We start from the raw sequence: 27,543 nt of genomic DNA on the forward strand, positions 1-27,543 counted from the left end.
TACCTTCTTGAAAGTTTTGTATTTGTGCATCACTTTAAGGTACTTTGGAAATATGCTGTATATTTCTCTAGGGTATAACAGATTGCCTTACACAAGTGGTTCCCCTCTCCCAGCCCAAAAAAGATTGGATTGAGTCTTTTGGGCAGATATGCATTCCCCTAAAATATGTGACTTAGCTCCCTTGCACAAGCCATATGCGTTTACTAGATTTGCTCTATCTCATAGGTGTACCCCTTGATGATCCTGCTGCCTGCTGGGGCTCTGCTCTTGCATCTGAAGACTGGAATAGATGGTACAGGAAGTTAAGAGTAGTTGGCCTTTCACCCTACAATTCTGTGGTTCTTATAGCTGCCAGTTTCAACTCTTTCAGTGAACTGCATACATCTCCACACAAAGGACTCCATTCTCAGTCTTTTTGAATGCATGTAGGCTCTAATGAATGTATGGGGGCTGCACTTGAATACAGAGAGGCACTTAAGGACTTCAAATGAATTGAAATGATTACTTACTAAAACATTAGTGATGTCGACCACAGGAACCAAAAAATGTAGCATCAAACCAGTTTTATAACATGCAGAGACAGGGTCTATTGAATGTGGACCTCGTTCTTCTGTGGCATCCATTGAGTGACTTTGTAGCTATGGACAAGGAACTGTAAAGGTGGAAAGTAGGGATATACAGAACTGGTTTGATCTCAAACTGGTCTGCTGCAAACCAGGGTGGTTCAAGTGGTTCAGTCGCAAACTGGACCGTCCTTCTGGAAAGGGGCCTGGTCCAAAATCAAACAACCCATTTGATGGTCCGAGCTGGACTCGATTGAGGGCAGCATGACGAGTGAGGGAAGCACTGGGCGGAAGCAGCAAAAGGCATCTTTAAAAGTAAATGAGTTCCTTACTGGTGGCCGCAAAGCTGTGTGCGGCAGTGGTGCTCTCCTGAGCAGCCCCCATGGCTCCGGCACTCAACTGGCCTCTGTGCATGTGGAAGAGGCCAGGTGAGTGCCGGAGCCATACTGCCGCTTGCCTCTGGGGGAAGCACCACCAGCTCCAGGGAAGCTCCAGGCAGCTTCGGTGCCCCTGGTAAGAACCTCATTTACTTTTAAAGATGCCTCTTGCCACCCCACTGGCGCCGCAGTCGGCCCTCTCGCCCTCACCCCCTTGCTGCCCTCAATTGAGCACGGGTTGAACTGTTTCGAGTTGGTTATGTTGAACCAACTTGATGGCCTGGTCGGTTCAACCAAACCAGTTTGCAGACCTGCAGGTCAGTTCGAATTCAGTTTGAATTCGGACCAAACCAGAAAAAATGGTCCATGAACACCCCTACTGGAAAGAAAGAGAAAGCATTAGTTAGTCATGTTCTGTGGCAGAATCATAGGTATCTATGCACAGGTTAGACCAAGGAATGGCCAGCCCTTTAGCATGAAGGCTTATTATAATTATGTAGAGGGAGGATGTTGCTTTCCAACTCTCTGAATTACTGTGATGTGAAAATTGGCATCTGCTGAAATTCTGTGTTAACTGTTAAGGGTATAATAGACCTGGACAAAGTTTGGCTATCCCTGATTAGACTAAGTGGTAGTGGTCTACAAGGAAAGGCAGCACCTCCACTTCTAATTTTGTGAAAAAATTAACATTATGTATGCATCGCTGTAGCACTTCTAGTGTGCAAAATGCTTGACAAAAATCCTGTGTCAGAAAAGTTCATAATTGGCTCCATTTTACAGGTTGAGATGGTAACTTGCTCAAGGGTTTTTCATCATTGGCCAACAGTCTAAATCTTATTCTTATTGGTCAAAGACTGAACATTTAGTTTATCAAACTCACTTCATTTGGCCACTTCTGAGGCACAAGGTTAAAACAAGGCAAGTAAAACTTCATAGCTTAACTGGTGTACCTCCTCTTCCTACTAGTCAGCATACAAATTTGGCATGTATGATGATACTGTGGATCAGAAGCATTTATTAGCAATCAAGTAGTACTGTGGTTCCTTGCTTATACCACTTTCCTAGTATTTTAACATGGGTGCTTTACAGTGGACACTTTAACAATGTTAAAGTGTTCGGCTTACAAACTCATGTAATTTAAGCAATGCTTATGCCAGTGAAGAGCTCTGAGGAGCTGACATTCTGAAGCTAGTACTGGTAGTTGTAGAATTTGTACCCAGGTCTGTTGTATATAAATATATTTGTAAGAGTTATATGCAGTGTCTTCAGCCTTTGCCTTTGAAAGAATGGGGCACCTAATTCAACATTAATTTATATGTATTAGAAGAGATTGCCCAAAAGTATTTGGATAAAAATAATTGAATTTCCAAAAGCCTTATGGTTAATCACTGGAATTCTCAGTACACATTTTTATCATCCTGTGTCCCTGGGAACATTAAGCTTATGGCACACAAACAGAGAAAATACCTTGTATACAGGATTAGTCTTAGATAACTTTGGTGGAGGGGGAATGGTGTTTGGTTGTGATCCCAGTAGGGTCTGCATTGTGGCACAGCTCTGAGAATTAAACTTCCCATGAACATTTTTGCTTTGTCAAAAAATGCCCTTTCCCCGAGCTTGCCCCTTTGAGATGAAAATCTAAGACTTTTAAGCCTGAAAACAAAAAAGGCAAAGGACATGTCTTTGACTCAGAATTCTCTAGCAAGTGTTTGTTATGTGGCTGAAGTGGAATGTTTGTTAGAACTGAGCATTTACTGTATTTGGAACATTCTTGCCACTCCACCCCCCCCCCTTTAAACTACTGTAGCATATAAGCTTTTGTACTTCTGTTGTTTTGTGTTGGGTTTTTTTGTTTTTTTGAATCTCCATAACCTATTTAGGTGACTTGTCATCCCAGGTAAGATTTTTATTGGGAAAACTCTTTTAAAAAAAACACATGTCAGTAACACTTGTTGGGTAAAATCTGATTGCCATGCAAGTGCAGAAACTGTCTGGCATTGAATTTGGCATCCTGAGAACTTAAACATTTGATTCTCTTAAATTGATTATCTTGCTGATTTTAAGCACTCATCACCTAGAAAGGTTTGATAATGATATTGTCCATGCTTTTGGAGAGAACTCCTTGTCCCTCCCTCAAATGATATTATGATTATTTCGTCTACCAAATGTCCAATTCCTCCCCTTCATACATTTCCTTATCACTTTGGGTTTTTTATTCCAGGTCTTCCTAAAACTACCAATCAATCAGTCTTTATTACGGACTTAGACCAGCATAAGGTAGAAGGAGCATGTAATATTAAAATCTCTTAAAAGCAGATACAAACGATAGAATTGATAGTCTGTCTCTGTTAGCATAGAGACTATAAGGTCACTATATAAATTACTAGAAGGTTACTGAAAAGCTAAGAACTATGAGTGTGTGTAAAAGGACTGTAAAATTGCTAAAACAGTGGTATGTGTTTATGAAGTCACAGCAGGGTTAAAATCTATGAGATGCTCTTAAAAGTTACATGCTATAAAATTGCTGTGAAACTAAAATCAGTAAGACATTGTCTATAAGATATTGAAACATTAAAAGCAGTAGGGCTGAATGATTGGAGGATTTGTTCAGGCCGGCAGTCAGAGCCCAGCAAATTCTGCATGCTGTTGTGCAAAACCTAGCAACATTGTGTGTTATAGATGGATTGCAGTCTGAGAGTTATAGGGAGATGTGATGTTGGCCTGAATATCCTGGTAGGTAGCAGGAGCATAAGGGCATTTCATATGTCTCTGTAGAACAGGCAGTGAAGGAGGTCATGCTCAGTAGTTTCAACTTGCCCCGAGTCACAGGGACACAGACATTCCGGAAAGGAATCTTCCTGTATCTTCCTTTGAGGACAGCAGAGGGAAGGGCCAGGCTAAAGGACAGCAGAGCGAGCCAGGGTAAAGGCTCTTCTGTGATTTGTTACTTTGAGCTGTGTGAGGTATCCAGCAGATATAGTTATGTACCTTAGACTTCCAAAGAAAAGAAAGTATGGGGACCTATCTAGGTCATTTGGTGTTCTGCATCAATTATGTGCTGTCTGATAAGTGTTCTGACTTGCTCGTAACCCATGGAAAGAAAGTGGGGAGAGGAGAGTTCAAGTAAGGATAGTTTCTCAGATAGAGATCACTTCCATCTTCATCAGTCTTGAGGGGGCTGGGTTCATTGGGAGGAAGGACAATCTCAGCCGGTAATTGTGTATAGACAACTAGACTCTGGCCTCCACTTTCACCAGGCCTGCTTCCAATTGTAGAGTGTCAATAGAGACACAGTGTGGGAGTTGCAGTATTGCTCTTAGGAATTTGGATTGGACAAGCTCTAGGGAGGCATAATTAGAAAAAGGGCTGAGCTGGGCACTGTATAGAAGTTGTGCCATTGACTTACCTACAGCCATTAAGCTATTTGAAGCTATGTATTGGCCTCCTTTTGATCGGAAGAATTTTAGAATGGCAGCAATACTTCTATCAACACTTTGGGCAACATATCCACCATGGGTCTTCCTAGTCCCAGAAATGTGGAAAACCACCCCCAGGTATTTGAAGCAAGAGACCTGGTCAATGTCATTCCCATTCATACGCTGAGAGTGTGTCCTAGGTCTCTTAGCGAAGACCATTATTTTGGTTTTATGGTAATTGATTTCCAATAGGTCTTCCTTGCAATAATGGGCGAGGGCCCTTAGTGCTCTTTTAAGTCATATAGGGACTTAAGAAGATTGCCACATTGTCAGCATAAAGTATGATGGAGATATGTTTCTCTGCCAGCTTCAGTGGGTGGAACTCTGGGTTGTTTAGATGGCTCAACATGTCATTAACCCAGAAGTTGAACAAGAGAGGAGCAAGTATGCAACCTTGTTTTACGACCTTGTGGGTCGGGGCAGCTTTAGATAGGAGTCCTTGGGGGCTGCATCAAACTTTCAAGGATATGTTGTTGTGCAGAGTATGGATGAGCAAGAGCAGGCATCGGTCGATCAAAGAGGCTTCCAGTTTTTACCATAGTTTGGATTGAGACATGGAGTCTAAAGTGGACTTCAGATAAATAAAGGCTGCATCTAGGGAAACTGAGTTGCGAGTGGAGTCTTTTTTTATTAGGTGCTGGAGAATAAGGCACTGGTCAATTGTGGCCATTCCCTCCCTGAATCCGGCCTTTTCTTCCTCCAGGATGTTTTCTTGTTCCAGCCAGTCCCTTTGTTTCCAGTATAGCATAGAGTTTTCTGACTGTGCTGAGCAGGCTGTTAGGTCTATAATTGGCTCGGTCATCCCTCTTGTCTTTTTTAAAAGATGGGAATGATGACTGTGAGCCCCCAGTCCTGTGCATAGTGCAGCCAGAATGGGAGCCCACTGGCATTGTTGTCATGCGTATAAGGTGTTGTCATCGAGACCTAGCCTGGCAATAAAGTTACCTCTGACCACTGTGTAAGCATTGGTGAAGGAGGAGAGAAGGTCAGTCATGTAAAGTTCCAGTTCATGCCACAGTCTCCTTACGTGAGATTTCCTTCTCTGTTGGGGTAGATCAGGATTGATTACTAATAGGATGCAGTGTCTGAAAAGGATTGCCACCACCATGGCATGAGTGGAGGAAGTCTTATTGACCATACACACAGGGTGTTAGAAACTAACATTCCCAGTCTACTCTTGGGTCTGCCCCTGTCCATGCTGACTTCTGCTCCAGTGAGTATGAGCTGTAGCCATTAAGTGCTAGGTCTGCGGATGTCCAGGCTTCCTGCACCATTATGATTTCATGCATGGAGATATAGCTTATGACGGAGACATCTCTACAGCTGGAGTACCAGGTGGCAACATTCCAGGTCAGGAGGGAGACTTTATGCTGGGGTCTGTGGTGATGTTGGCAGGGACCAGTGTAGAAATTCCCTGTGGGGTAGTGATGTGTTGGGTGCAGGGAGTCACACAGTTGAGGGAGGTAGTCTCTCAGGTGGGTTCTGCGGCAGCTAGATCCAGCTGTATTTCTGCTGGTGCAGCAGACAGAGACTAGAGATCAATACCATCATATTTCTGGCATCAAGATGGTGGGGACACGGAATCTTGGGCTCTTAGCTCAGGGGTCGCCGAATATTTTTCTGGGCAGAGGAAGCAGGCAGTTCTCACATATCTGGCAAACAAGCTGGGGAGATTAGAGCAGTGATGTCATGGAAATGAGAATTGGCAAACAGCATTCCAGGGCCTATAGCTGGCAAGGGAGTGTCCCTGTGAGTTCCATGTGCAAACCAGCTCAACGTCGAACAGGTTCAAGGTCGAGCCGGTTTGGCTCGATGGTTCAGTGTCGAACCGAACCACTCCTTGTTCAGTCTGGCCCCAGACCAACCCCTCACCGTGCATGTGCAAATGGCTTCTGTGAGGCCCTGGGTCATGCCAGGCCTTACAGAGGCCATTTGCGCATGTGCAGTGGCGTTCAAAATGGTCATCTTGCTGAACTCTGCAGGCCCGAATGAGCCAAAGAACTGGATTACGGAGGCTGGCGGGGGGAGGGGGAACCTCCGCGGACACCCCCCCCCCCGCCGCCTTGAGGAACAATATGGTGGGTTTTTGTTTTTAACTTTTTTAAAAATCGTGAACGCTCCTGGACCAAACCCGGCGGGGGCTGGTGGTTCAAGGGGGTGCTGGACCGAACTGGTCCAGTCAGGTTCAAGTCCAATCCGGACTCAAACCAAACCGGGCCAAATGGTTCTGTGCACATCGTTGTGGCACCTGCTGCTTTGGGGGTGATGAGTGCGGTGTAGAGGCCCTTTCCTCTGCGGTAGCAGTATCTGTGTGTTGTGTCTGGAGTTCTTCAGCTGCAGTAGGGCTGGGTTAGTTCAAGGGCTCCTTCCCTTGGGATTTCTGTGTTTATGAGTAGCGTTTGAGGCTCTTCTGTGTCAGGAATGAGCATAGATAAAGCTCTCTTGGGCTGGGGCTGGGCAAGCTCTGTGGTATTCCCACTCCTTGAATTAGCTGGTGTTGTGTGGGCGGGGGTGGGGGGTGGGGAATTCAGTAATGTCTGTCACCTTTGAGCTATTGAATCTGTGTCAAAGTTGGAGAAATGGACTGATATTTTCGTCCTTGGTATGGGTGGGATTACAGTCTCACTTGGATCGATGTTCGGTAGGAAGGTAATAAAGTCATGCTCCAGGGGATTGGATTGAGCTGTGGCAGTTGCACTAGTGTGGCCCTTAGATGATGACTGATAGTGGAGGGTGTCCATGTCACTATCACTGTCTGTGGGTTCAGGCTCGGGGGGGGGAGGAGGAATGTCAGGGGCTGCACCTGTTCTTTAATGGCTGTGAGTAAGTTTCTCAGATCTGTGAACTCTAGGCCTGTGGCCCTGTGCTAATTAGGGATGTGCATGGAACTGGCTGGCCCGGTTCAGTTTGAGTCAGGACCGGACTTGAACCTGACCAGGCCAGTTCAGTCCGGCACCCCCTCAACATGGTTCGGTTCTGCCTGGGGGGTGGGGTTCACGGACCTTTTCTTTTTTCTTTAAATTTTAAAAAATGGTACCATATCCCCTTCGGGGGAGTTCTTTGGGGCTGCGAGTGTGTGTGTGTGTCCGCAGAGGTTCCCCCTCCTCCTGGCCTCAATGCAGCCTGAACTGGCCCATTTGGCTGTCTCTTCCGCCTGTTTGGGCCTTCCCTCTTGGTGCGGTGGCCATTTTGGAGGCTGCCGCGCCTGCGCAATTGGCCTCTGAGAGTTCTGGCATGACCCAGGCCTCTCAGAGGCCAATTGCGCAGGTGCACTTACTCTTCCCTCCGCATTTCCCCCACCAGCATTGTTTATTTCCAAAAACATTCTGGGCGGCTGTGTACCTACCTGCTGCCCTATTGCCCTCATTGGCCAGAAGTGGCCGGAAGTACTGGGCGTGTATGTGCTTGTTGCGTGCACGCCCGTCTGCCATGCACACATGCGCACACAATGGGCACATGCGCGCCTGGTACTTCCGGTCGATGAGGGCAATGGGGCGGCAGGGAGGTACATTGCCGCCCCGAAGGTTTTTGGAAATAAACGATGCCAGTGGGGGAAATGTGGTGGAAGGGATGTGCCCCCTCCCCCACTCTTAAAGTGCCAAGCCCGGGGCCTTCGAACTTCAAACTGGCTCCAGCGTTGAACTGGTTCGGAGGCCTCTAAAACGGCCTCTGAACCGGTTCGTGCACATCCCTATGAGGGAGCTTCCTGGACGTTGCCAGAGGCTGAGTTTGGGGCTTTAATTGTATATGTGAGTAGCACAAATGCATTGAAGGCATGCCTGAGCTTATCTGCTTTCGTTGAGATTGTGTTTAAAATTCCTAAAATCTGCACAATCGTTTCTGCTGTAAGTAGGCATGTATCTCCTAAATATTTTGGTAGGGGTCCATAGGAGTGGCCATGGGGATGTCTGGCTCTCTTGGGTCCCCTATCTCTCTGCTCCAGGTTTTTTCCAAGCTGGAGCTCTTAGTTAGCAAAGGAGATGCCTGGTATAATGCATTCTCCCTTGTAGCAGACTCCTTGGGGTTGTGTGGGTGAGGGAGGGTTCTCCATGCCCAGGGCCGTAAATCTGTTCCTGGTAGGGAGTACAAAGGTTGTAACCATGTCTCGGAAGGTGGGAATGTAGGATTCGATTATCATCTGCTTCCCTGCCTTGACTTGTTGGTTGTTGAGGCTGTACCTATTTTTTTCTTCTTGCTTTTATTTGTCATGCTTGAGGTTTATGTAGTTTTTGCTTGAGAATTTCAGCTCCAATGGGGAAAGGTCCAATTTCTAAGGCAGGAGCTCGTGAGTAGTGCTGCTAACTAGTTGTCAGCTTGGCCCCTCCCCTAAACTACCAAATTTCTTAAATACCCAGATCTTGAAAGCAATATAAATATACATAAATATTCTTAATTTACATAATTTATTGTGCAATAAATTTAATTTGCATAATTTATTGTGAGCACAGATACTCTTTTAAAGTAGAATTTTGAATTTGATGCATAAAAACACACACATCCTTGGATGATGAGATATTTCCTATTTTACCAATTTGGCCTTGGTTGGTCTAAAGTCTGCTCTGACAAAAGTCTGCTTTGAATTATTACATACCACATCCAACAACATCTATGCTATTTTCACTTGTTACACTTGTTTATATTGGCCCTAAGTATCTCAGTGTTTGGTAGATGGTCTCTTTCATAATGTGTGAAATTATTTAGAAATTCGGTTTGACCAGAAAAAAAGTGATTGTCTTGCAAGCTGTGTTCAACAAAAAGCCTTAGTGAGAGTTTGTTATGAGTACACCAGTGTTGCATTGATGTTTCCTGCAACAAATGTGTAAATATGAATGACAAATGTGCATTCTTAAGCATCACATTCATGTGTCAAGGAGCTTTGGTATAAGCTAGATAATGCATTGTTGTTCACATAATTATTTGCAGTTAATAAATAACATTATACAGTAATTATCCATTAATATAATCAATGTTTTAATGATCAATCCTCTAATCACCTGAAAAAATTAAAGTTTTTTCTCACTACCATCTATGACATCAAATGAAATTGATGGCAATTCAGATGACCTGATTGCATCTGACAAGATAAGGGGAACCCAGAAAAGTAGGGTGATCAAGGGTTCCCATATTTTGATATACCATACTCCATTGCCAGCAGAAGTGTATTTTATGTGATTGATTTCCTGCTGTTGATTCGGATTGGCACTGTAGAATATCCAGTGTTATATTTCCAGTAAGATCAGGAAGCATTGCTTGGGAGAGTTCTTGTGCTGATGAAATAATCTGTGTTCACCATTCACTGGATGACAGTCAGTGGGAGAGGTTGAAGCTGTGTTGGATTAAGTTGCCCCTCAGTTATTTTGGGCCACTGTGGAAGACTTTACTGGTATCAATAGTCCAAGTTCTGGCATTGGTATCATCTGGAAGAAATATAAAACCTCGTTTAGGTATACCTTTTTAATTCTAAATAGTAGATGGAATCTATGATGGTTGGGTGTCACTCAAACTGTATTTGGTCGAGATAAACTTTTTAAAAAATCATTGGTTTTAGGAAATGGTTTGTTAATTGCTATAAAAATGTAGTGTTGGATTTTTATAATATAGTTAATTTTCTTCTCTGAGTCACTTTGGGAATGGAGTGGGTTGTAAATATATTTTTTAAATCATAAACAAAACTAGTCTCATAGAATTAATTCCTTTTTATCAGGTTCCATGGATGTCCAATAGTTGCTGTCGCAGCAAAACCTGGTGGGCCGGAAGCCCCAGAAACTCTGGCTCTGATTGGAATTTCTGAACTAATTGAGGTATGTACCTTGGAAATGTTACCTAAAAATATCATCCTATCCTTGAAGTCCATGGCTTGATATGTGTACAGGTATTTCTTTGGATGTGTGGATAGTATGTATATGAAACTAGCCTTTGCTAATAGCATTGGGAAGCCCTTGACTTTGTAGAACTTTGTCTGTGCTGGATCCCCCTTGCATATGGAATCTGTTGGCAGTGTATGTCTACTTCCTTCAAGGACATATTGCATGACTTTGAAGAGATGCACTTCTGTTCTGGGCAAAATCAATAATGTTTGAACCAAAAATTGATGTTTAATCAAAGGGGACAGGTTTGTGTTTTTTTAGTTATGTGTTTTTTAAGAGGATTGATGATAAGCTAGTTGTAGAATTAGAAGTAGTTTAATACTTATAGAAGCCACCTTTTGCTGAGTCACTGCTCTGTGGCAATGAGCAATTCTTAGTTTTCAAATTCATTCTGAAAGTTTATTCACTGGAAATGCTACCCATGAGCTGGGTGGCTTCAAGCACCTAAACTTATTTTATCACCAAGCTGTTCCCAAGGCCCCTCGCTGTCTCCAGTCTCATTATTTCTCAGTGTTCCTGTTTGTTGATTTCACTGTGCAAGTCTTTTTATTGTGTTCATGCATGCATCAGAAATGGACAGAGGTTCTTATAAACCCTAGGATCCTATGGGAGTTTTGAGAAAAGGTTAAACATTTATTAAAAATCACCTACTTGCCCATTTCTTTTGTGAGTTGGATGGTAGGTAGCCACCCAATCATGCCTTACCACACAACCCACCTTTGTGTCCCTAGGAGCTACTCATGGGGAACAATAGGGTGTTTTGAGTTTCCCTATGGCTAGAACAAGCTGCACTTATAGAGTGCACACAATATTGCAATGCATTTTGAAACTCTGCCTTGAAAAAGACTGCAGAAGCACACAGTAAAAGGAAATCTGTCCCTCCCAACACAGAACACACATTTCAAACACAGTCCAAATGGTAAAAAAAAAATAGATGACCTAGAATCCACTGCCAGCCACAGTGCCAGCACTGCAGTAATATCATTGGGACTTGTTGCTCTCTTGCACACAATTATGACTCCTTATGTTCCTAGCATTGCAACCGCTGCCACAGCAGCACCCTTAGCAGCAAGCATAGCCACAAGCTCAACTAGAGCAACTTCAGTCACATTTTGATTTAGTACACTTTGCAATGCTGATCGCAGAGCAGACCAGAGCAGTGAATGAAGCACAAGTTAGTCTCAAGGCCAAACATGGAGCTCATCACAGCAGTCACCAAGAAATATACACACAGAAGCTGCCACTGTTTATTTCTCACCAAAACACTATCTCACAAACAAACCAATTAACTACTCAAGGAAGGAAGGCACCCAAGTTCTGCTTCTGTCAGACTGAGACCCAGCAAAACCAGATAGTTATAGCAGCAAAAGCACAGCATATTATACTCAGTGCTGAGAAAATAAAATCACAAAATCAAACCTACCTTCATCCTCTCCTGATGTATCCTCTTCAAGAGAGGCATAAGGGCTCTTTCTGTCTCCCAGTCCCTTTGAATAAATGTTGAAATTCTCTCTTGTGTCCTTCCCTTCTCCCCAGCCAATGGGGCATAGTTGCCATTGACAACACTTGATTTGTAGGATAACAAGTTGACCAAGAAGCAGGGAGAAGCTGGAAGCCAGTGCCAGAAAAACAGTCGGCAAGAAAAAAAATAGGCTTCTAAAATGGCACTTGAAACGTCAAAACATTTTGATCGAAACAGGATGGTTCTACTCCGAGCTCAAAACATTTGAAATGGCCCATTTTGAGTTGAAATGTTTCACCTTCGAAGCGTTCTGCACATCCCTAGTTAAACGTTTAACTGTTTAGTGTTGAACATCTCTGTGTGGGTGCAAGTATTCTTATTTCACAGATGGTGAATTGTAGCCAAGAAGTAGAAGTTAGTTTGCGACTGCCCAGTGACTACCTCACACTTAAATCCAGGTTGGTCAAGCACCATGGATAAGAGATCAGACCCCATAATCCATGGGTCACGGCTCAGGTTCTTTGTTCCACAGGACTAAGCTAGTTTTTGCCAACCATTATGATTTAAAAACAACAACAAACTAACTAACTTGGATAAAAACAACAACCTGATTTTAATGTTAAAAAACCCCACATTAAAATGTGATTCTAAACACATTTTTGGCCCTTGTTGCATTTTGGTGAGATTATGCTGTGTTTGCTAAAGCTTTTGTTTCTGGGGTATAAGGAGAGAGAACAATCCAGAGCAATTAATTTGACTTTACTGCTCCCTGAAAGGATAATGTGTGTTTCATGTTAAAGTCTTAATTGTCAAAAGAAAGACAGAAGCAGAGTTCTGCTTTTTGGTACTTTTTATGATGCAACTCGGAGAACAGGTAGGTATATGTGTCTTTTTCAGAGGATTCAAGCAGTTATTCCTCCTTGTTGGCTGGCAGTGTTTGCACTACTTTTGGCAGGATCTTTGTCTGTGACATTGTTTTGCTATCCAAGTTGATTGTGCTGCACCAAATCTCTTAAGGCAGAAAATCGAACCCTGTTTTTGCTGCTAAGTGTGCATCTCCTGGGCAGTTTGACATTGGTCTGCTCCAACCTTGCTGCAGGACTCCTGGAATCAGTAAAAATGTATGGTTGTTAAATCAATCCTCCATCTGTTTCCTTCATTTCGTCATGCCTGACATGACATTTCACCAAGATACACTCCTTATTTTGTCTTGCTTTCAGGTCCTGAAGTCAGCGGCTTACCTACCAGCAAGAGATCCCTCGGGATCTTTCCTCATGGCTGTTGACCACTGTTTCTCCATTAAGGGTCAAGGCACTGTGATGACAGGAACTATTCTTTCAGGCTCTGTTGGCATTGGAGACAATGTGGAGATTCCTGCCCTGAAGGTGAGTGTGTGTCATTTGTAGTTCTAACATCTCCTTAAAGAGAGCAAAACAAATGCACGGGAAGTAAGACTGTATTTGCTTTTCCCTCTCTCTTCGTTTGTTCATTTATTTCCTGACTTACCTAACCAACCTGAGTTGGCTTGCTTTTTGGGAACATAAGAAACCTTTGGGAAATACTGTACAGTACTGTGTAGCTCTTAACATGGTATTGTTAAATGGCTTCATGAAGAATGTAATTTGCAAGGGAAACAGAAGCCTGAGGCTGACTTTTAAAAGGGGGAGGCCCCAGAAACAAGGACATGAAAGAATTTCAAGGCAGCCAAATAGAGCAAAAGACTTGTCTGATTGTAGCTGTAGAGAAAAGTGAGAAGAGAACAAATTCGGGGCATGATATTAATGAAGTCAAAAACACCAACTGAGCATTTCTAAATCGGGCTTCAATGAGATTATGCGCCTGAGGATCCAGTTTGTGGGGTATAGTCCTTCTGTGAATGAATATTAAGAAAGACACCGAAAATAATTCAGGAAAATAATTTTATGACAGAGAAAGCAGACAATTTAAATATATGCAGTTCTGGTCATACTGCCTAAGAAAAGAGGTGACTACAAAAATGGTATAGGAGTTCCCTAATGGTACTGAACAAGTGAACAGTCAACTGTTGCAAGCCAGTGTTCTTTGGCATCAGTCTGTGAACACAATAGGCAGCAAAGTTGAGACAAACTAATTAAGTTATTAATTAGTGCACAAACTAATTGTGCATTAAGTTGCCATATAGCGCACAATTAATTTGTGCCCGTGATTGTTTTGGTAAATTACTGAGGACAATGAATTAATGGGGAAGAGGTATATAATTCACTATTTACATTGACATTCTACTCTTTGAACACTCCAGAGCCATGTTGAGGAACATACATGAAATTCCACAGAAGTATTTTACCCTAAAGCTGAACATATTGCTTTCGAGGTTCTATTTATTCAGATGTAAGCTTGTTTTAAGGTTTCAGCTTTACTGCTTAATCTTATACATGTTACTTAGAAGCAAGACCCATGGACTTTATTGAAATTTACTTCCAAGTAAGTGCACACAGAACTACATATCTACACTTAGATATGACTTAAAATATTATGGGCAGCATCCAGACTAAGTTAATCATAACTAAGTCCCATTGAAATTAATGGGACTTAAGTTAGTCATGACTAACTTGTCTCATTGATTTCAATGCTACTTAGTCATGACCAACTAGTCTGGTTGCTGACCTCTGAGATAAACTTAGTAGTTTCCTCCTTGTAAACCCTGGATATTAGACCTGTTCAAAGATTTGGTTTTGAAATGTTGAAGCCAAATCATTTACTCTTTGTTCTGGCTTATATGGCTCTGAGTTTAGGCTGCAAATAAGCGTTTCCACCACTGCACTTCCATAGGTAGGGCGGATTAAAAATTAGAGTTGCGAATCACATTGGCTTTTTCACTCTTGCCTACTGCACAGAGTGCTAGACTAGGATACCTGTGAGAAGTTATACCACTCTCAGGTCTACAAAGTAACAGAGGAGGCAGATTTTATAATATGATGTGGATCATGACACTTCTTGACCTTTCTTTGCCCTGACCCTTGCTAACTGAGATTGACAGCTGGTGCCCACTGGGCATTGGGGACATTGCAAAACAGCTGCTTTCCAAATTCAAGGAACCCTCCCAGCAAATAAAGTGGCATCTCATACCTATTCTGCTAATGGACTTCGACATCTGTGACCGCTTGAACTTGCACAAAGGAGGGACAGAGCAATTAAAAATAAACAGTGACATTCTCGAACGCCCATACTTTCTGATTGAGGTTGAGAACGCCAGCAGCACACAGATTCCTTTACACTGTTGCCTATGTAAATTGCCATCTGGGGTTGATTATTGGAACTGTAATGAGTGAAGTGTGTGTGTGTGTGTGTGTTGGTTAAAATGTTTGACGCAGCAAACAGTTCTCCAATGAAGGAATTTAATACTATTTGCTCAACAGCATTTGAAATCCATATTGAAGAGCATGAGCCTAGGATTTGTACTATGAAAATGTGGTGATAACACAGTTCTGACTGGCCTGTGGGATTACCTTAATGATCATTAGGGTTTTTAAATTGCCACATATCCAAGTTAATAAACTAGAGATGTGTACATTTTGTGACACATCTGCTGCTGCTGCCTTTTTAAGAATAACGTTTCTGAGTAAAAATACCCAGTGGAGGAAGATTATTTTTTCTCCTTCTCAGGAATGACTGGACTTGGTAAAATGATTGCATCTACCTATTATGCTAGGTTTTTCAGGAAACAGTGGGACAAAATTTTAACTAGTAATCTGGTGGTTTAACTTTTTAACATTTCAAGTTATTATTAGGTGTCATCTGTATAGATGTATTATAATAACTCTTATAGATCATTTATAGAGGTGAACTGTGGTGGTTGTCATCATTGTATTTATTTTGTCGGCTATGAAAGAAAGTTGTACTAGCTGAACCCGCACAGAGCTTCTGTGCGGTAGTTTACTTACTTTTTGGAGTTGTGTTGTGAGAATTTGGCTGGTTGTTCAGTTGTTTCTTTATTTTCCCATGTGTCTTCGTTGTCTTTTTGCAGTTCTTTCTGAGCATCAGTGCACTCTTTGGGGCAGGTTGGTGTTTCAAGTATTTGGTTAAGTTTTTTTTCTTGTCCCTGCTGTTTTGTGGGGGGGGTTTCTCCCCCTCTTAGCAGGGTCAAGTAGCAGCTAGATATTATTTGTTTTTGTGGGGAGTGTGGCTACTGTAGACCCTCTAATTTCATTTTTTTAATTATTTTTAATTTTGGTGGTGGTGGTAAAACTGGCTACCCTTGTCCCTCACAGTCCAGTGTTTTGGTTTCCATCCACCTCGCCTCTTGCCCCAGTGTTGTCCTTAAAAGCCCGCCCCCCATTTGTCTTTTTTTTTATCTCGCCTTCCATCCACCCAACTTCTGCCCCAGTGTCTTCCCTTCTATCCCCCTGCCGTCTGCTCCAGTGTCTCACCTTCCATCCCCCCGCCTTCTGCCCCATTGTCTTCTCTTCAATCCCCCCGCCATCTGCCCGTGTCTCGCCTTCATCCCCCCGCCGTCTGCCCATGTCTCGCCTTCCATTCCCCCACCTTCTGCCCCATTGTCTTCCCTTCCATCCCCCTGCCTTCTGCCCCAGTGTCTCGCCTTCATCCCCCCGCCGTCTGCCCCAGTGTCTCGCCTGCCGCCCTCCCGCCGTCTGCCCCAGTGTCTCGCCTGCCGCCCTCCCGCCGTCTGCCCCAGAATATCTGTGCAGTAGTTTACTTACTTTTTGGAGTTTTGTTGTGAGAATTTGTTTGGTTGTTATCCCAGGCTTCCTCATGCTCTCTCCATCCCTCCTTTTTTTGTGTGTGGGCAGAGTGGCTGCTGTTGGCTCTCACAATCCCCCCCTTTTCTATTTTGTAGGGGAGGGGATTCTGGCAGCTGGCCTTTTCAGTGGCCTTTTTTGAGGGGAGGGGAGAATCTGGCTGCAGTTGGGCCTCGTAGTCTCAAGGTTTTTATCATTTTTATTTTGGTGGGCAAACTGGCTGCTGCTAGCCCTTGCAGACCCCCCTCTTTTTTTTTTTTTTTAAGGGAAGGGGTGTCTGTCAGAGAGTCTCCATCTCTCCTTTTTGTGTGTGTGGGAAGGGTGGCTGCTGTTGGCCCTCACAGTCCCCCCTCCCTTTTTTGTAGGGGAGGAGATTCTGGCAGCTGTTGGATCTTCTGGCAGCTGTTGGATCTTGGAGGGGAGAGTCTGCAGTTATTGGCCCTCAGAGTCTCTAAGGGTTTCCCCCCAGTTTTTGGTGTGAGGTCTTGCATTCCCAAACTTTGTCCCCCCCACCCCACCCCTCACTGCTTTGTGCACTCTGAAAGCACATCCATCTGTCCATCAGTCTCCATCTCTCCTGCGTCAGGTACAGTGGGCAACCAATTGCAAAATAAGTGTCTGCCCAACCGCCACCTGTGTCTTGCGGCCATTCCTGAAGCGGGCAATTGCCACTCTTGTTTGCAAGCCATGACTCTCACTCCCCACTGCATAACTCCTTACTGCTTGTCCACTCCGCTTGCTTTACTCTCCGCCAAACTTGCCCAAGCAGCCCACCCAAAGCTGTTTTCTGGCTCCTTGCCACCGCTGTCCATTTGCAGCCGCCTTGCCCCCACACCTCCCCCAAGTGACCCGCCACCAGCCGCCCACTTCCCAAAGCGCCTAGCTGTCTTGGCGCCTAACCCAAGCACGCCACCGACAGCTGCGCGCTTCCCCCAGCAGCCCACCGACAGCTGCGCGCTTCCCCCAGCGGCCCACCGACAGCTGCGCGCTTCCCCCAGTGGCAACCTCGTGAGTGGTGGCTGCTGACTGTTGGCCAGCCAATCTGGAGAGCCTGCTCTGCCCAGCCAATCCACTGGGTTGCCGGGACGCATCCCCACAGAGGCACGTCTATGAGAATTAATATAATAGATAGCCTTGCTATAAAGGAATATTTGCATGCTATAAACTGACCCAGGATTAGGTCAGCGCTCTCTCTCTCTCTCTCTCTCTCTCTCTCTCTCTCTCTCTCTCTGAATTTATTAAACTCAGGGCAAGGAGGTAATCTCTCATTGGCTATGTAAGTTTACACTTTATAGGAGCACCAGATTTGCTGTGGCAAACAGATGTGCGGGTATGTATTTATATCTTTCCTTTACCAACATTGGCTTACTGTGTGCTACTGATGTTGCTCATGAGCAAAGAAGCAGTTAGGGCAGAGGAAAGACCTGATGCCAGAAAGCAGGGAAAGCACCAGAAAGTAAAAGAAACTGACCCCTCAGGGAGATAATAATTTATTAATACACATTCATTTCCTGATGCTGTTTATACGTTTGGTTTATTGAAACAGGCTAAAATAGGCTGTCGTATTTATACTAGATACTATAGATGGTATTCCATGACACTTGTGGCATCTTTTCCTGAAAAAATGACCTTAGATGAAAAGCTAGTGATTTTTGTTACATTTCTTTGTCATGTCTGTTGTGGCATAATATATGTTCTATCATTACTGTTGTCCATGCTTTGGCATGCTCTAACAAACCAAAACTAAGGGAAGATATGAATAGCTTCTTAGGAATCTCACAATATTTAGTTTTTATAGCAGAGTTAGAAAAGCTGTTATACTCTAATATATTCTCTCTCTCTCTCTCTCTCTCTCTCTCTCTCTCTCTAATGCACAAATATAGTATTTGTGTCCCTGTCTTAGTTAAGTTTTGTGTTTAGATACTTTTGAGACCCTATTCTGAGCATTTTATTTCAGCCTGATGTATCATGACCAATCAGCATATTTTTTTCTATACAATTTTTATCAACATTTTATTTGTTTGATATGTTATGAATGGCATCTCAGTCATCTCCCTCACTCCCATCATATTCTAAGAATTTTTAATGATCTATAATAGTTATGGTACATGAGTGAGACAACTCATACCATTACAATAAAGTGAATCTTTTGCTACATTTTTTTTGTTTTTATTACTGTTGTTTTATTATTTTTAAACATTCATACCATGCATAACTCTATATATCCCTCAGCTGAGAGCAGATACCTGTTGAGTTGCTTGAGCATTTTGTATTCATTTTTAGATATACTGTAGTTGTCTGCAGTGTCCTTGAAGGAGGAGGTGGTGTTTTTCAATCAAAACACATTGGGCAATTCTTATGTCAAAGCAGGATGCCTCTGGGAGGTTACAGGGCCAGTTGTGAAGGATGGGTGAGTAAGAGCAGTAACTCACTAGCAGAGGCTCTCTTATCGCTGGACCTTGGGGCGCTGGCCTGTGGCCTGCTAGGTCTGGGGAGGGGGCTCCTGCAGACACTCCGCGCTGTCCCCACGTCCGCCACACTCCAGCATGCCTTTAAAAAGGCGGCAGAGGCACTATCTGTGGGGAAGATGGGGGGACAAGGAGGGGAGAGTTTCTCTTTACTGAGATCGTTACCGGGATGGGAGGCGGCGACCTCCTTCCAGCTCCACTCCCTCCTCCCAAGTGACTGGACGGGCCTTTTTGCTTCCTCCACATGGAGGAAGGCTGGAAATGGCCTTCCCAGAAGAGAGACGAGAGGCCATCCATTCACTTGGGAGAAGGGAGCAGAGTTGGAAGGAGGTTGCCGCCTCCCATTCCGGATGGTAACATGGGGAAATCTCCCTCCTCAACCCCCCCCACCTTCCCTGCCACCGCTGTGCCCCATCCAACCCTTCCCCTGGGTAAAGATGTTGGTAAAGGGGAACTCTCCCCCCATCGTCCCCCTCTTCACAGCTAGTGCCACTGATGTGCAGTGACGGGCTTTTTTATTGACTCTGCAGAATGGGGGGACTTTCTCCTCAAACTCCCCTCCCCCCATCGTTATGGGGGGCCTTCCAAAGCCCTTCAGGTCTGGGTTCCCAAATGAACTGGGTGCACCACTGCTCACTATCAGTTGAAGGCCTAGATCTCCTAAACAGACGATAAGGTGGTCTAGACTGTACAGCTTCAGGTGGAGGCTCATATTAGGAGAGGAGAGGAGAGCTGGTCTTGTGGTAGCAATAGCAATAGCAATAGCACTTACATTTATATACCGCTCTATAGCCGGAGCTCTCTAAGCGGTTTACAATGATTTAGCATATTGCCCCCAACATTCTGGGTACTCATTTTACCGATCTCGGAAGGATGGAAGGCTGAGTCAACCTTGAGCCCCTGGTCAGGATTGAACTTGTAACCTTCTGGTTACAGGGCAGCAGTTTTACCACTGCGCCACCAGGGACAAGCATGACTTGTCCCCATAGCTAAGCAGGGTCTGTCCTGGTTGCATCTGAATGGGAGACTTGATGTGTGAGCACTGCAAGATATTCCCTTCAGGGGATGAAGCCGCTCTGGGAAGAGCATAAGGTTTCAAGTTCCCTCTCTGGTTTCTCTAAGATAGGGCTGAGAGAGATTCCTGCCTGCAACCCTGGAGAAGCCGCTGCCAGTCTGTGAAGACAATACTGAGCTAGATAGACCAATCGTCTGACTCAGTATATGGCAGTTTCCTATGTTCCTATGTACTATCCTCCCCTTAAAAAAAAAAGTTTATACATATAGAAAACTAACATGTCGGGAAGAAGGCTAGGCTAGAACTCTTCCCCCGTCATCTAATTTCTGTGTGCAGGGATTTAAAAAAAAAAAAAGATTTTCTTTTAGGAGGAACATATATCCTGTGTCCTTATCTACACTTTGAAATGTTTCAGTCCAGGTACAGGTGTACTACCTCATCTGCTGTTTGTGAGAACAAGGATGTAGAGTACTGCTGGAAAGCAAAATTACAAAGGTGAAATAGACTCTATTGGGGTTCTCTTAATTGCTATCTATCTTCCTATTCTAATAGGGTATCCCTTTATGTACCAAAATGTTTAGATAATTCATCTGTCAATTAAAAAAATTAAAGTTTGTTAAATGTATTAAAGTTATAGCCTTGTAACAATAACCATTTTTATGTAGTACTATCAATGGGCATGACACCTTACAGATGTTGGAAAGAAAAGGTTGGAAAGAAAATAAGGGATTTATTACAAGAACAAGTGAATTTTGGCCCGTTGAATAACGGGCGCTAGTAATGGCGCTCCTGGCCCCCCGCCGCCATTTCCCCTCCCTCCGCCGTCCGGCTGCCCTCCCAGCTCATTTGTGTCCCCCCCCCTACCTTTAAGGGCCAAATCGGCCCAGGGACTTGCCCCCGCCAGGCCGGGGAGACGGAGGCCGGGACTGGGGGCGGAGCGGAGGCCATGTAACTTTAAAAAAAATTGCTTCTGCGGCCGACGCCGCCGACCCTCCCTCCCAGCTGCCGAGTCCCCCTTACCCTGGCCGCTGCTGTCGGCCGAAGGAAGTCCTTAATTTAAGCGGCAGAGAGGAGCTCGCAAGCAGAGCTCCTCTCTGTGCAAAGCCTCTTGCCGAACTGCCGCTTTGGGCGCAAGGGACGCAAGCGCCCAAAGCGGCAATTCGGCAAGAGGCTTTGCACAGAGAGGAGCTCTGCTTGCGAGCTCCTCTCTGCCTCTTAAATTAAGGGCTGTCTTTGGCCGACAGCAGCCAGCCAGGGTAAGGGGGACTTGGCAGCTGGGAGGGAGGGTGGGCAGTCGGCGGCGTCGGCCGCGGGAGCAATTTTTTTAAAAGTTGCATGGCCTCCGCTCCACCCCCGGCCTCCGTCTCTTTTGGCCGAGGCGGCGGCTCCGCCGCCACCTCGGTCAGTTTCCCCCGCCGCCGCTTCTCTGACTTCTTCGGGGCGGCCACTTCTGGCCGCCCAAGATGGCCGCCGGGTCCTGCCTTTCGTGCCTCCCTTGCCCTGTTCTGGCCATGCGCTTCGCGCATGCCCAGAACAGGCCAGGCACGAACGCACGCTTGGTGTCCGTCCAAAGACGGACACCAAGCGTTTTATTAGAGAGGATATTTTCTGTAAATCTAATGCATTTCAGTAAATTGCTTCCTTCAGCAGCACAAAAACGATATCATCTTCTACTGACTGTGGTTATCTTGGTAGGTCTCATGCCTACATTCCTTCCCCACTGAGATGACAGACTGTATTTTGACAGGGGAAGGCAAGGGTAGGGAGCAATAGAGGGAGTGCAGAAGGGCTGTAGCTAAGTGGTAGAGACTCCCAAGGTAAATTTGCATGCAGATAGTCCCAAGTTCTGTCCCTGGTATCTCTAATCAGGGCTGGGAAAGTCCCCATTCTGAAACTGGAGAGCTGCTGCCAGTCAGTGTACTGGCCTAGACCGACCAATGGTTTGATTGACATTGCTTAATAGGTAAGCAAGGCAGTGACATAATTGTTGTTCTTTAGAAAGTTCACTTTTCAACAAAATACGTTCTCAAAGCAGGTTTCATAGTAAAAACCCCTGCTATCTTGGCAAAGAGGCACCTTTTAATGTGGTGATTCTTTTTATTTAGCAGTGGGAGAGTAACTGGCCCTATCCACCCCCAGCACAGTACCTCCAGTGACTGTGGCTGGGGTCTATCTTATGTTACTTTTTAGATTGTGAGCCCTTTGGGAACAGGGATCCATCTTATTTGTTTGTTATTTCTCTGTAGAAACCGCCCTGAGCCATTTTTGGAAGTGCGGTATAGAAATTGAATGAATGAATGAATGAATGAATGAATGAATGAATGAATAAATGAAAGAATGAGAAGATGGTTTCCTGTCCCAATGAGGCTTACAATTTAAAAACGAACACAAGGGAGACACCAGTAACTGGGAGGGACGCTATGCTGGGATGAATAGAAATGCTTGTTCTTCCCCTTCTAAATATAAGAGATATAACATTTAAAAAGATGTTTCTTTCTCACTTATCAGGAATGTAGGCTTTGTTCTGGTTGGGAGTGAGGAACAAGTGGTTAAAGTCAATGGCTTCATGATTTTTGAAGAGAAATTTGAAGAAAGAGAGAGACGTGGCATCTTGTGGGAGGAACTGGTGACATAGAGAAAGATTTAAGAGATCAGGTGGCTCTCAAGTGGTAGAGTTGGAGCATCAAAAACCTGTGATATAACAGGCCTTATGTTTAGAGATTGGTGCAGAAGGGGAGAACCCTAAGTTGTTTCAGTTTTGCTTTCATACCTAACTGTGGGCTGGTTCAGGCCTCCCTGGCCAATGGGTACGTTCCGAGTGTGCGCCAGTTGTGATGTCCATCATTATGATCCGATACCCTTCTGGTTCTTTCCTTTATCATTGGGGAAAGCTATTTATCCAAACAGCAGCTCTTTTTGCACTCCAAATACTAGCTAGCCTATTGGCTTTCAGTGTGGATATGTTACTATCAACTTTGCAATGCCTCGACCATTATGAACCAAACTGGTATAGTTGTAGGGACACATAGGGACACCTCAACAGTGTAGTTTGTGATGATGTCGCCCACCCCAATTCAAGATGGTGGATACGTAAACTTTTGAGGTGTACGTGGGCTAACTTGTGAACCACCTTACTGATTTGAACCAAATTTAGTAGTTGTAGGGACACATAGGGATGGTTCAAAGGCATAGTTTGTAATGATGTCATCCCCCCTGATTCAAGATGGCGGACACATTAACATTTTAGGTGCAAGTGGGAATCAATTTGGACCAAATTTGGTATATTTGTAGGGGCACATAGGGACACCTAAAATGCATAGTTTGTGATGATGTCATCCACCCCAATTCGAGATGGCAGATGTGTGAACTTTTAAGGCTGAAGTGGGCTAACTTGTGAGGATGGTAATTATCAATTAAAATTATTGTAAAAGGAAAGTAGGCAGATTAGTACTTATCAGAACAACTTGTTTAAACTAGTGTTTGGAGTGTGTGTTGAGCTGGCATTTGAATGAAGAGTAAAGGGATACATCAGGAGCATGTTATGAAAGATGTGTACTTGGGACATTGTGAAGGACTCTTCCTTTTAATTGTGTGGGCTGAGGAGCTGTCGTTCAACCTGGCTCACTAACATTATAAGGAAGTGTGTTATGTATGTAAATACAAGAAAATAAATAAACATGTCCTGTGTGTAATTGACTTGGAAATATATTTCCAAGAGTCCTAAAAATAATGTGACTGGGGGCCGGAAACAGCCTTTTTGATTAAAAAAAAGAAAAAGAAATGAATATTGAAAAGCTGGTTATACATAATGCTAAAAACAATAATTGTTCTTTCAAGAGAATTCAGCAACATTTATAAAGTCTAAGAATAAATACTACATAAATCACTATTAGTAGTTTTAAGAAAAATCTTCAGATGTATGTGTTTCTGAGGATAATATCAGCTGTTTGCAAATTACCATCAAGTAACTTGGAAAAGCAATCTCAAACTTTTACCCTCCCCGCTCCTTACTAAAATTTTCTTGGGATCCTTTTTTAGCTTCTGTGCAAGATCATTAGCATTTGTTAAAGTAATATCTGTGAGGAAATAGGCTGAAGGACAGGTAGGAGAGACCTGTCATAGCAAACATAACTTCATTCTGATTTGCTTTAGTTAAAGTATAACTTGTTCATGCTTTTATATATGAAAGCAGATCCAGTCAAGATTGCAGTTATACTATGCTTGCAGATGTTCAAACTTAAAGACAGATGCATTACAGTTAAGAGTTGTGGACACCCTGACCACCCAAACCTATACCTCTGTGCTGATATATTTAACTTGCTATTGGCAAGCAGTCATGGCGTGTCTGTTCCCTCAAAGTGACTGGCTCACAACATCCCAGGTAGAGATGTAAATAGATTTGAGGTTGAATAGATTGGAGCTTGAAACAAGCCATTTTGAGTGTTTTGAGCTCAAAACAAAATGCCATTAAAATAAAGGGCCTTTTTCATTCATTCATTCATTCATTCATTCGATTTCTATACCGCCCTTCCAAAAATGGCTCAGGGCAGTTTACACAGAGAAATAATAAATAAATAAGATGGATCCCTGTCCCCAAAGGGCTCACAATCTAAAAAGAAACAAGATAGACACCAGCAACAGCCACTGGAGGTACTGTGCTGGGGGTGGAGAGGGCCAGTTACTCCCCTCCCGCCTGCTAAATAAAGAGAATCACCATGTTAAAAGGTGCCTCTTTGCCAAGTTAGCAGGGGTTTCGAGCTAGTCTAACCATCGACCCCAATTGTTAGACCAACTCTCCCTGGAAAAACAGACATCAAAATGGCACTCAAAATACTCGAAATGTTTTCCGTGTTTCAAGGTTGATTTGTTGAAACAGTTGGCACTGGCCGCTGTTTTGATGAATCGATTTGAGAATTTTGCTATTCGTTTCTGGCTTGAAATAAAATTTGTGAACATCCCTAATTCCAGGCACTTATGTGCTGGTTCAACATATTTTAAGATATGGCTAGAAGTAAAACATAGGAACAACATAGGAACATAGGAAGCTGCCATATACTGAGTCAGACCATTGGTCTATCTAGCTCAGTATTGTCTTTACAGACTGGCAGCGGCTTCTCCAAGGCTGCAGGCAGGAATCTCTCTCAGCCCTATCTTGGAGAAGTCAGAGAGGGAACTTGAAACCTTCTGCTCTTCCCAGAGCGGCTTCATCCCCTGAGGGGAATATCTTGCAGTGCAACCAGGGCAGACCCTGCTTAGCTATGGGGACAAGTCATGCTTGCTACCACAAGACCAGCTCTCCTCACCTGATGACAGACAGCTTCCTATGTTCCTATCCCCAGGAGAGGTCCATCTTTGGGTGCCACCAGTTCATCTGGTGGTGACCTGGGATCGGACCTTCTCAGTTGTCACCCCAGGTTGTGGAATCCACTCCCCATGGATATAAGAGGATTATCTTCCTTGGAGGCCTTCAGGAGAGCCTTAAGACCCATCTTTTTCACCTGGCTTTTAATGATATCTAGTCTAGTCTTAATTTTAATTGAGTTTTCATCTGGTTTGAATGGTCTTTTTAAAAAAACTATGATTGTTTTATTCTGTGTGTTTGGTTTTAATGTAAACTGCCCTGAGCCACTTTAGGAAGGGTGGTATATAAATTGAATAAATAATAATAATAAACAAAAACAAAATCCTGGAATCACTTTGGTTGCAAGTATTTATTGGATGCCAGGAACTTTTCCTGCACTGGCCCCATGGAAATGAATGTTTCCCGAGATCACGTCTCTGCCCTTGCACCACTCCCATTTGTTTCAGCAAGATTTGTTCTGTTTGTTGTGCATTGTGCTCTGTGAAGTTTTAGATCTCTTGTTTGTGGAAAGTTTATTGGAAGTTTTGATGTAGGGAGCTTTTCTGAAGCCTTTATTACGCTATTATACGTTTGATATATTTTTTACCATTGTTTTGTTGAAATGCTGTGAAGCAAAAGCCAGCTCATTAAATCTCTTGGGTGGGTGGGAAGAATTAGTAGGTGAACAGTAAATTCAGCATCTGCTGTAGAGTAAATCACACATCTATTCACAATTATAAATGCACTTTAATTGTTTTTTCATTTTCTTTCATCGCTTTTTTACTTTCTGAACTGAGTTGATCAGATTAATCCTGTCAAATTGTATACTTGATTTGTCAGATGAAAAATTTCAAATTACTGTATTGTGCAACATGCTGAAGATGCAAATTAGCTGAAAATCTCACTTGATTATTTATTAAAATTTATATCCCACTCTTCCACACCCAACATGGGGGCACCCAGGTGGCTAACAATCAGTTTTTTTTAAAATACAGTAAAACCAAAACAAATCAGTAACAACCAAAAAACAGAAGCAGCAAAATAAAAAAATAGCCAGCACTACAGAACATTAAAAAGCCAAAAAACTCTAAAAACAAACAAACAAACAAACAAACAAAAAACACCTGCTGAAACAAATCGGTTTTTAGATACTGACAAACACAGGCAGTGAGGATGCTAATCTCCCCTCCTGTGGCAGTGTGTGCCACCACGAAGAAAGCTCCTTCATCTGTCACCGGTTCAGTTTCCAAAGGCATCAGGACATGCAAGGGACTGTCTTCAGATGGCCACATTTAGTAGAAGTGGTGTGTCTTCATTCAGTGCGGTTGGGGATCTAATTGATAAGGGAGTAAAAGGAATGCTTATGGAAGATAAGGAGATTACAGAGAAACTGAATGGATTCTTTGCATCTGCCTTCACTACATAAAAACATAGGAAGCTGCCATATACTGAGTCAGACAATTGGTCTATCTAGCTCAGTATTGTCTACACAGACTGGCAGCGGCTTCTCCAAGGTTGCAGGCAAGAGTCTCTATCAGCCCTATCTTGGGGATGCCAGGGAAGGAACTTGGAACCTTCTGATGCTTTTCCCAGAGCGGCCCCATCCTCTAAGAAGAATATCTTACAGTGCTCATATGTAGTCTGCCATTCAAATGCAAACCAGGTGGGACCCTGCTTTGCAAAGGTGGCATCACCAGCCAAAATGGCCAAAGGCCATTGTAGTTGATCAAATTTGAGAACTCCTGGTCTGTGGAATTTGTTGTCACAGGATGTGATAGTTGCTAGATTGGTTTTAAAAGGGAATTGGACAAATTCATAGAGGATGTGTATCAATGGCCATTAGTCTTGATGGCTATATGCTACCACCATGTTCAGAGGTTGCATGCCTCGGAAAACCAGTTGTAGAGGAGCAACAGCAGGAGAGAGAGGGCATGCCTTCATATCCTGCTTGTGAGCTTTGTAGAGGCATCTGATGGGTCACTATGGGAAGTGGGATGCTGGACTAGACTGGCCTTGACCTGACTCTGCTAGGCTCTACTTAAATACTTGAAGATTCAACTTAAACCTTTTTCTAATATTGTGGTTCAACTTTTTCTCTAGCAGCTATTAGTAACTTTTATGTCTTGAAATCACTGGTCACAGTTAGAAAGCACAGGCTTCCAAGATTTAAAATATATTATGTAAGGTTTTGTGTGGGTTTTTTTGCTCTTCTTGACTTGAAATAAAATGTGCTGCATT

General features: G+C 43.7%; 1 protein-coding gene across 4 annotated transcripts in view; it reads left to right on the top strand.

Annotated features, from left to right (window-relative positions):
• Window positions 1-27,543, top strand: part of EEFSEC (eukaryotic elongation factor, selenocysteine-tRNA specific) — a 262,148-nt gene that overhangs the window by 77,663 nt on the left and 156,942 nt on the right. For all 4 annotated transcript variants that reach the window (XM_053292718.1, XM_053292715.1, XM_053292716.1 and 1 more), the window contains exons 3-4: window positions 10,121-10,217; window positions 12,966-13,130. In XM_053292718.1, the coding sequence (XP_053148693.1) occupies window positions 10,121-10,217; window positions 12,966-13,130 (262 nt within the window). The remainder of the gene's footprint in view (window positions 1-10,120; window positions 10,218-12,965; window positions 13,131-27,543) is intronic.

Source organism: Hemicordylus capensis, chromosome 2 (assembly GCF_027244095.1).
Source record: "Hemicordylus capensis ecotype Gifberg chromosome 2, rHemCap1.1.pri, whole genome shotgun sequence".
Lineage (NCBI taxonomy): Eukaryota > Metazoa > Chordata > Lepidosauria > Squamata > Cordylidae > Hemicordylus > Hemicordylus capensis.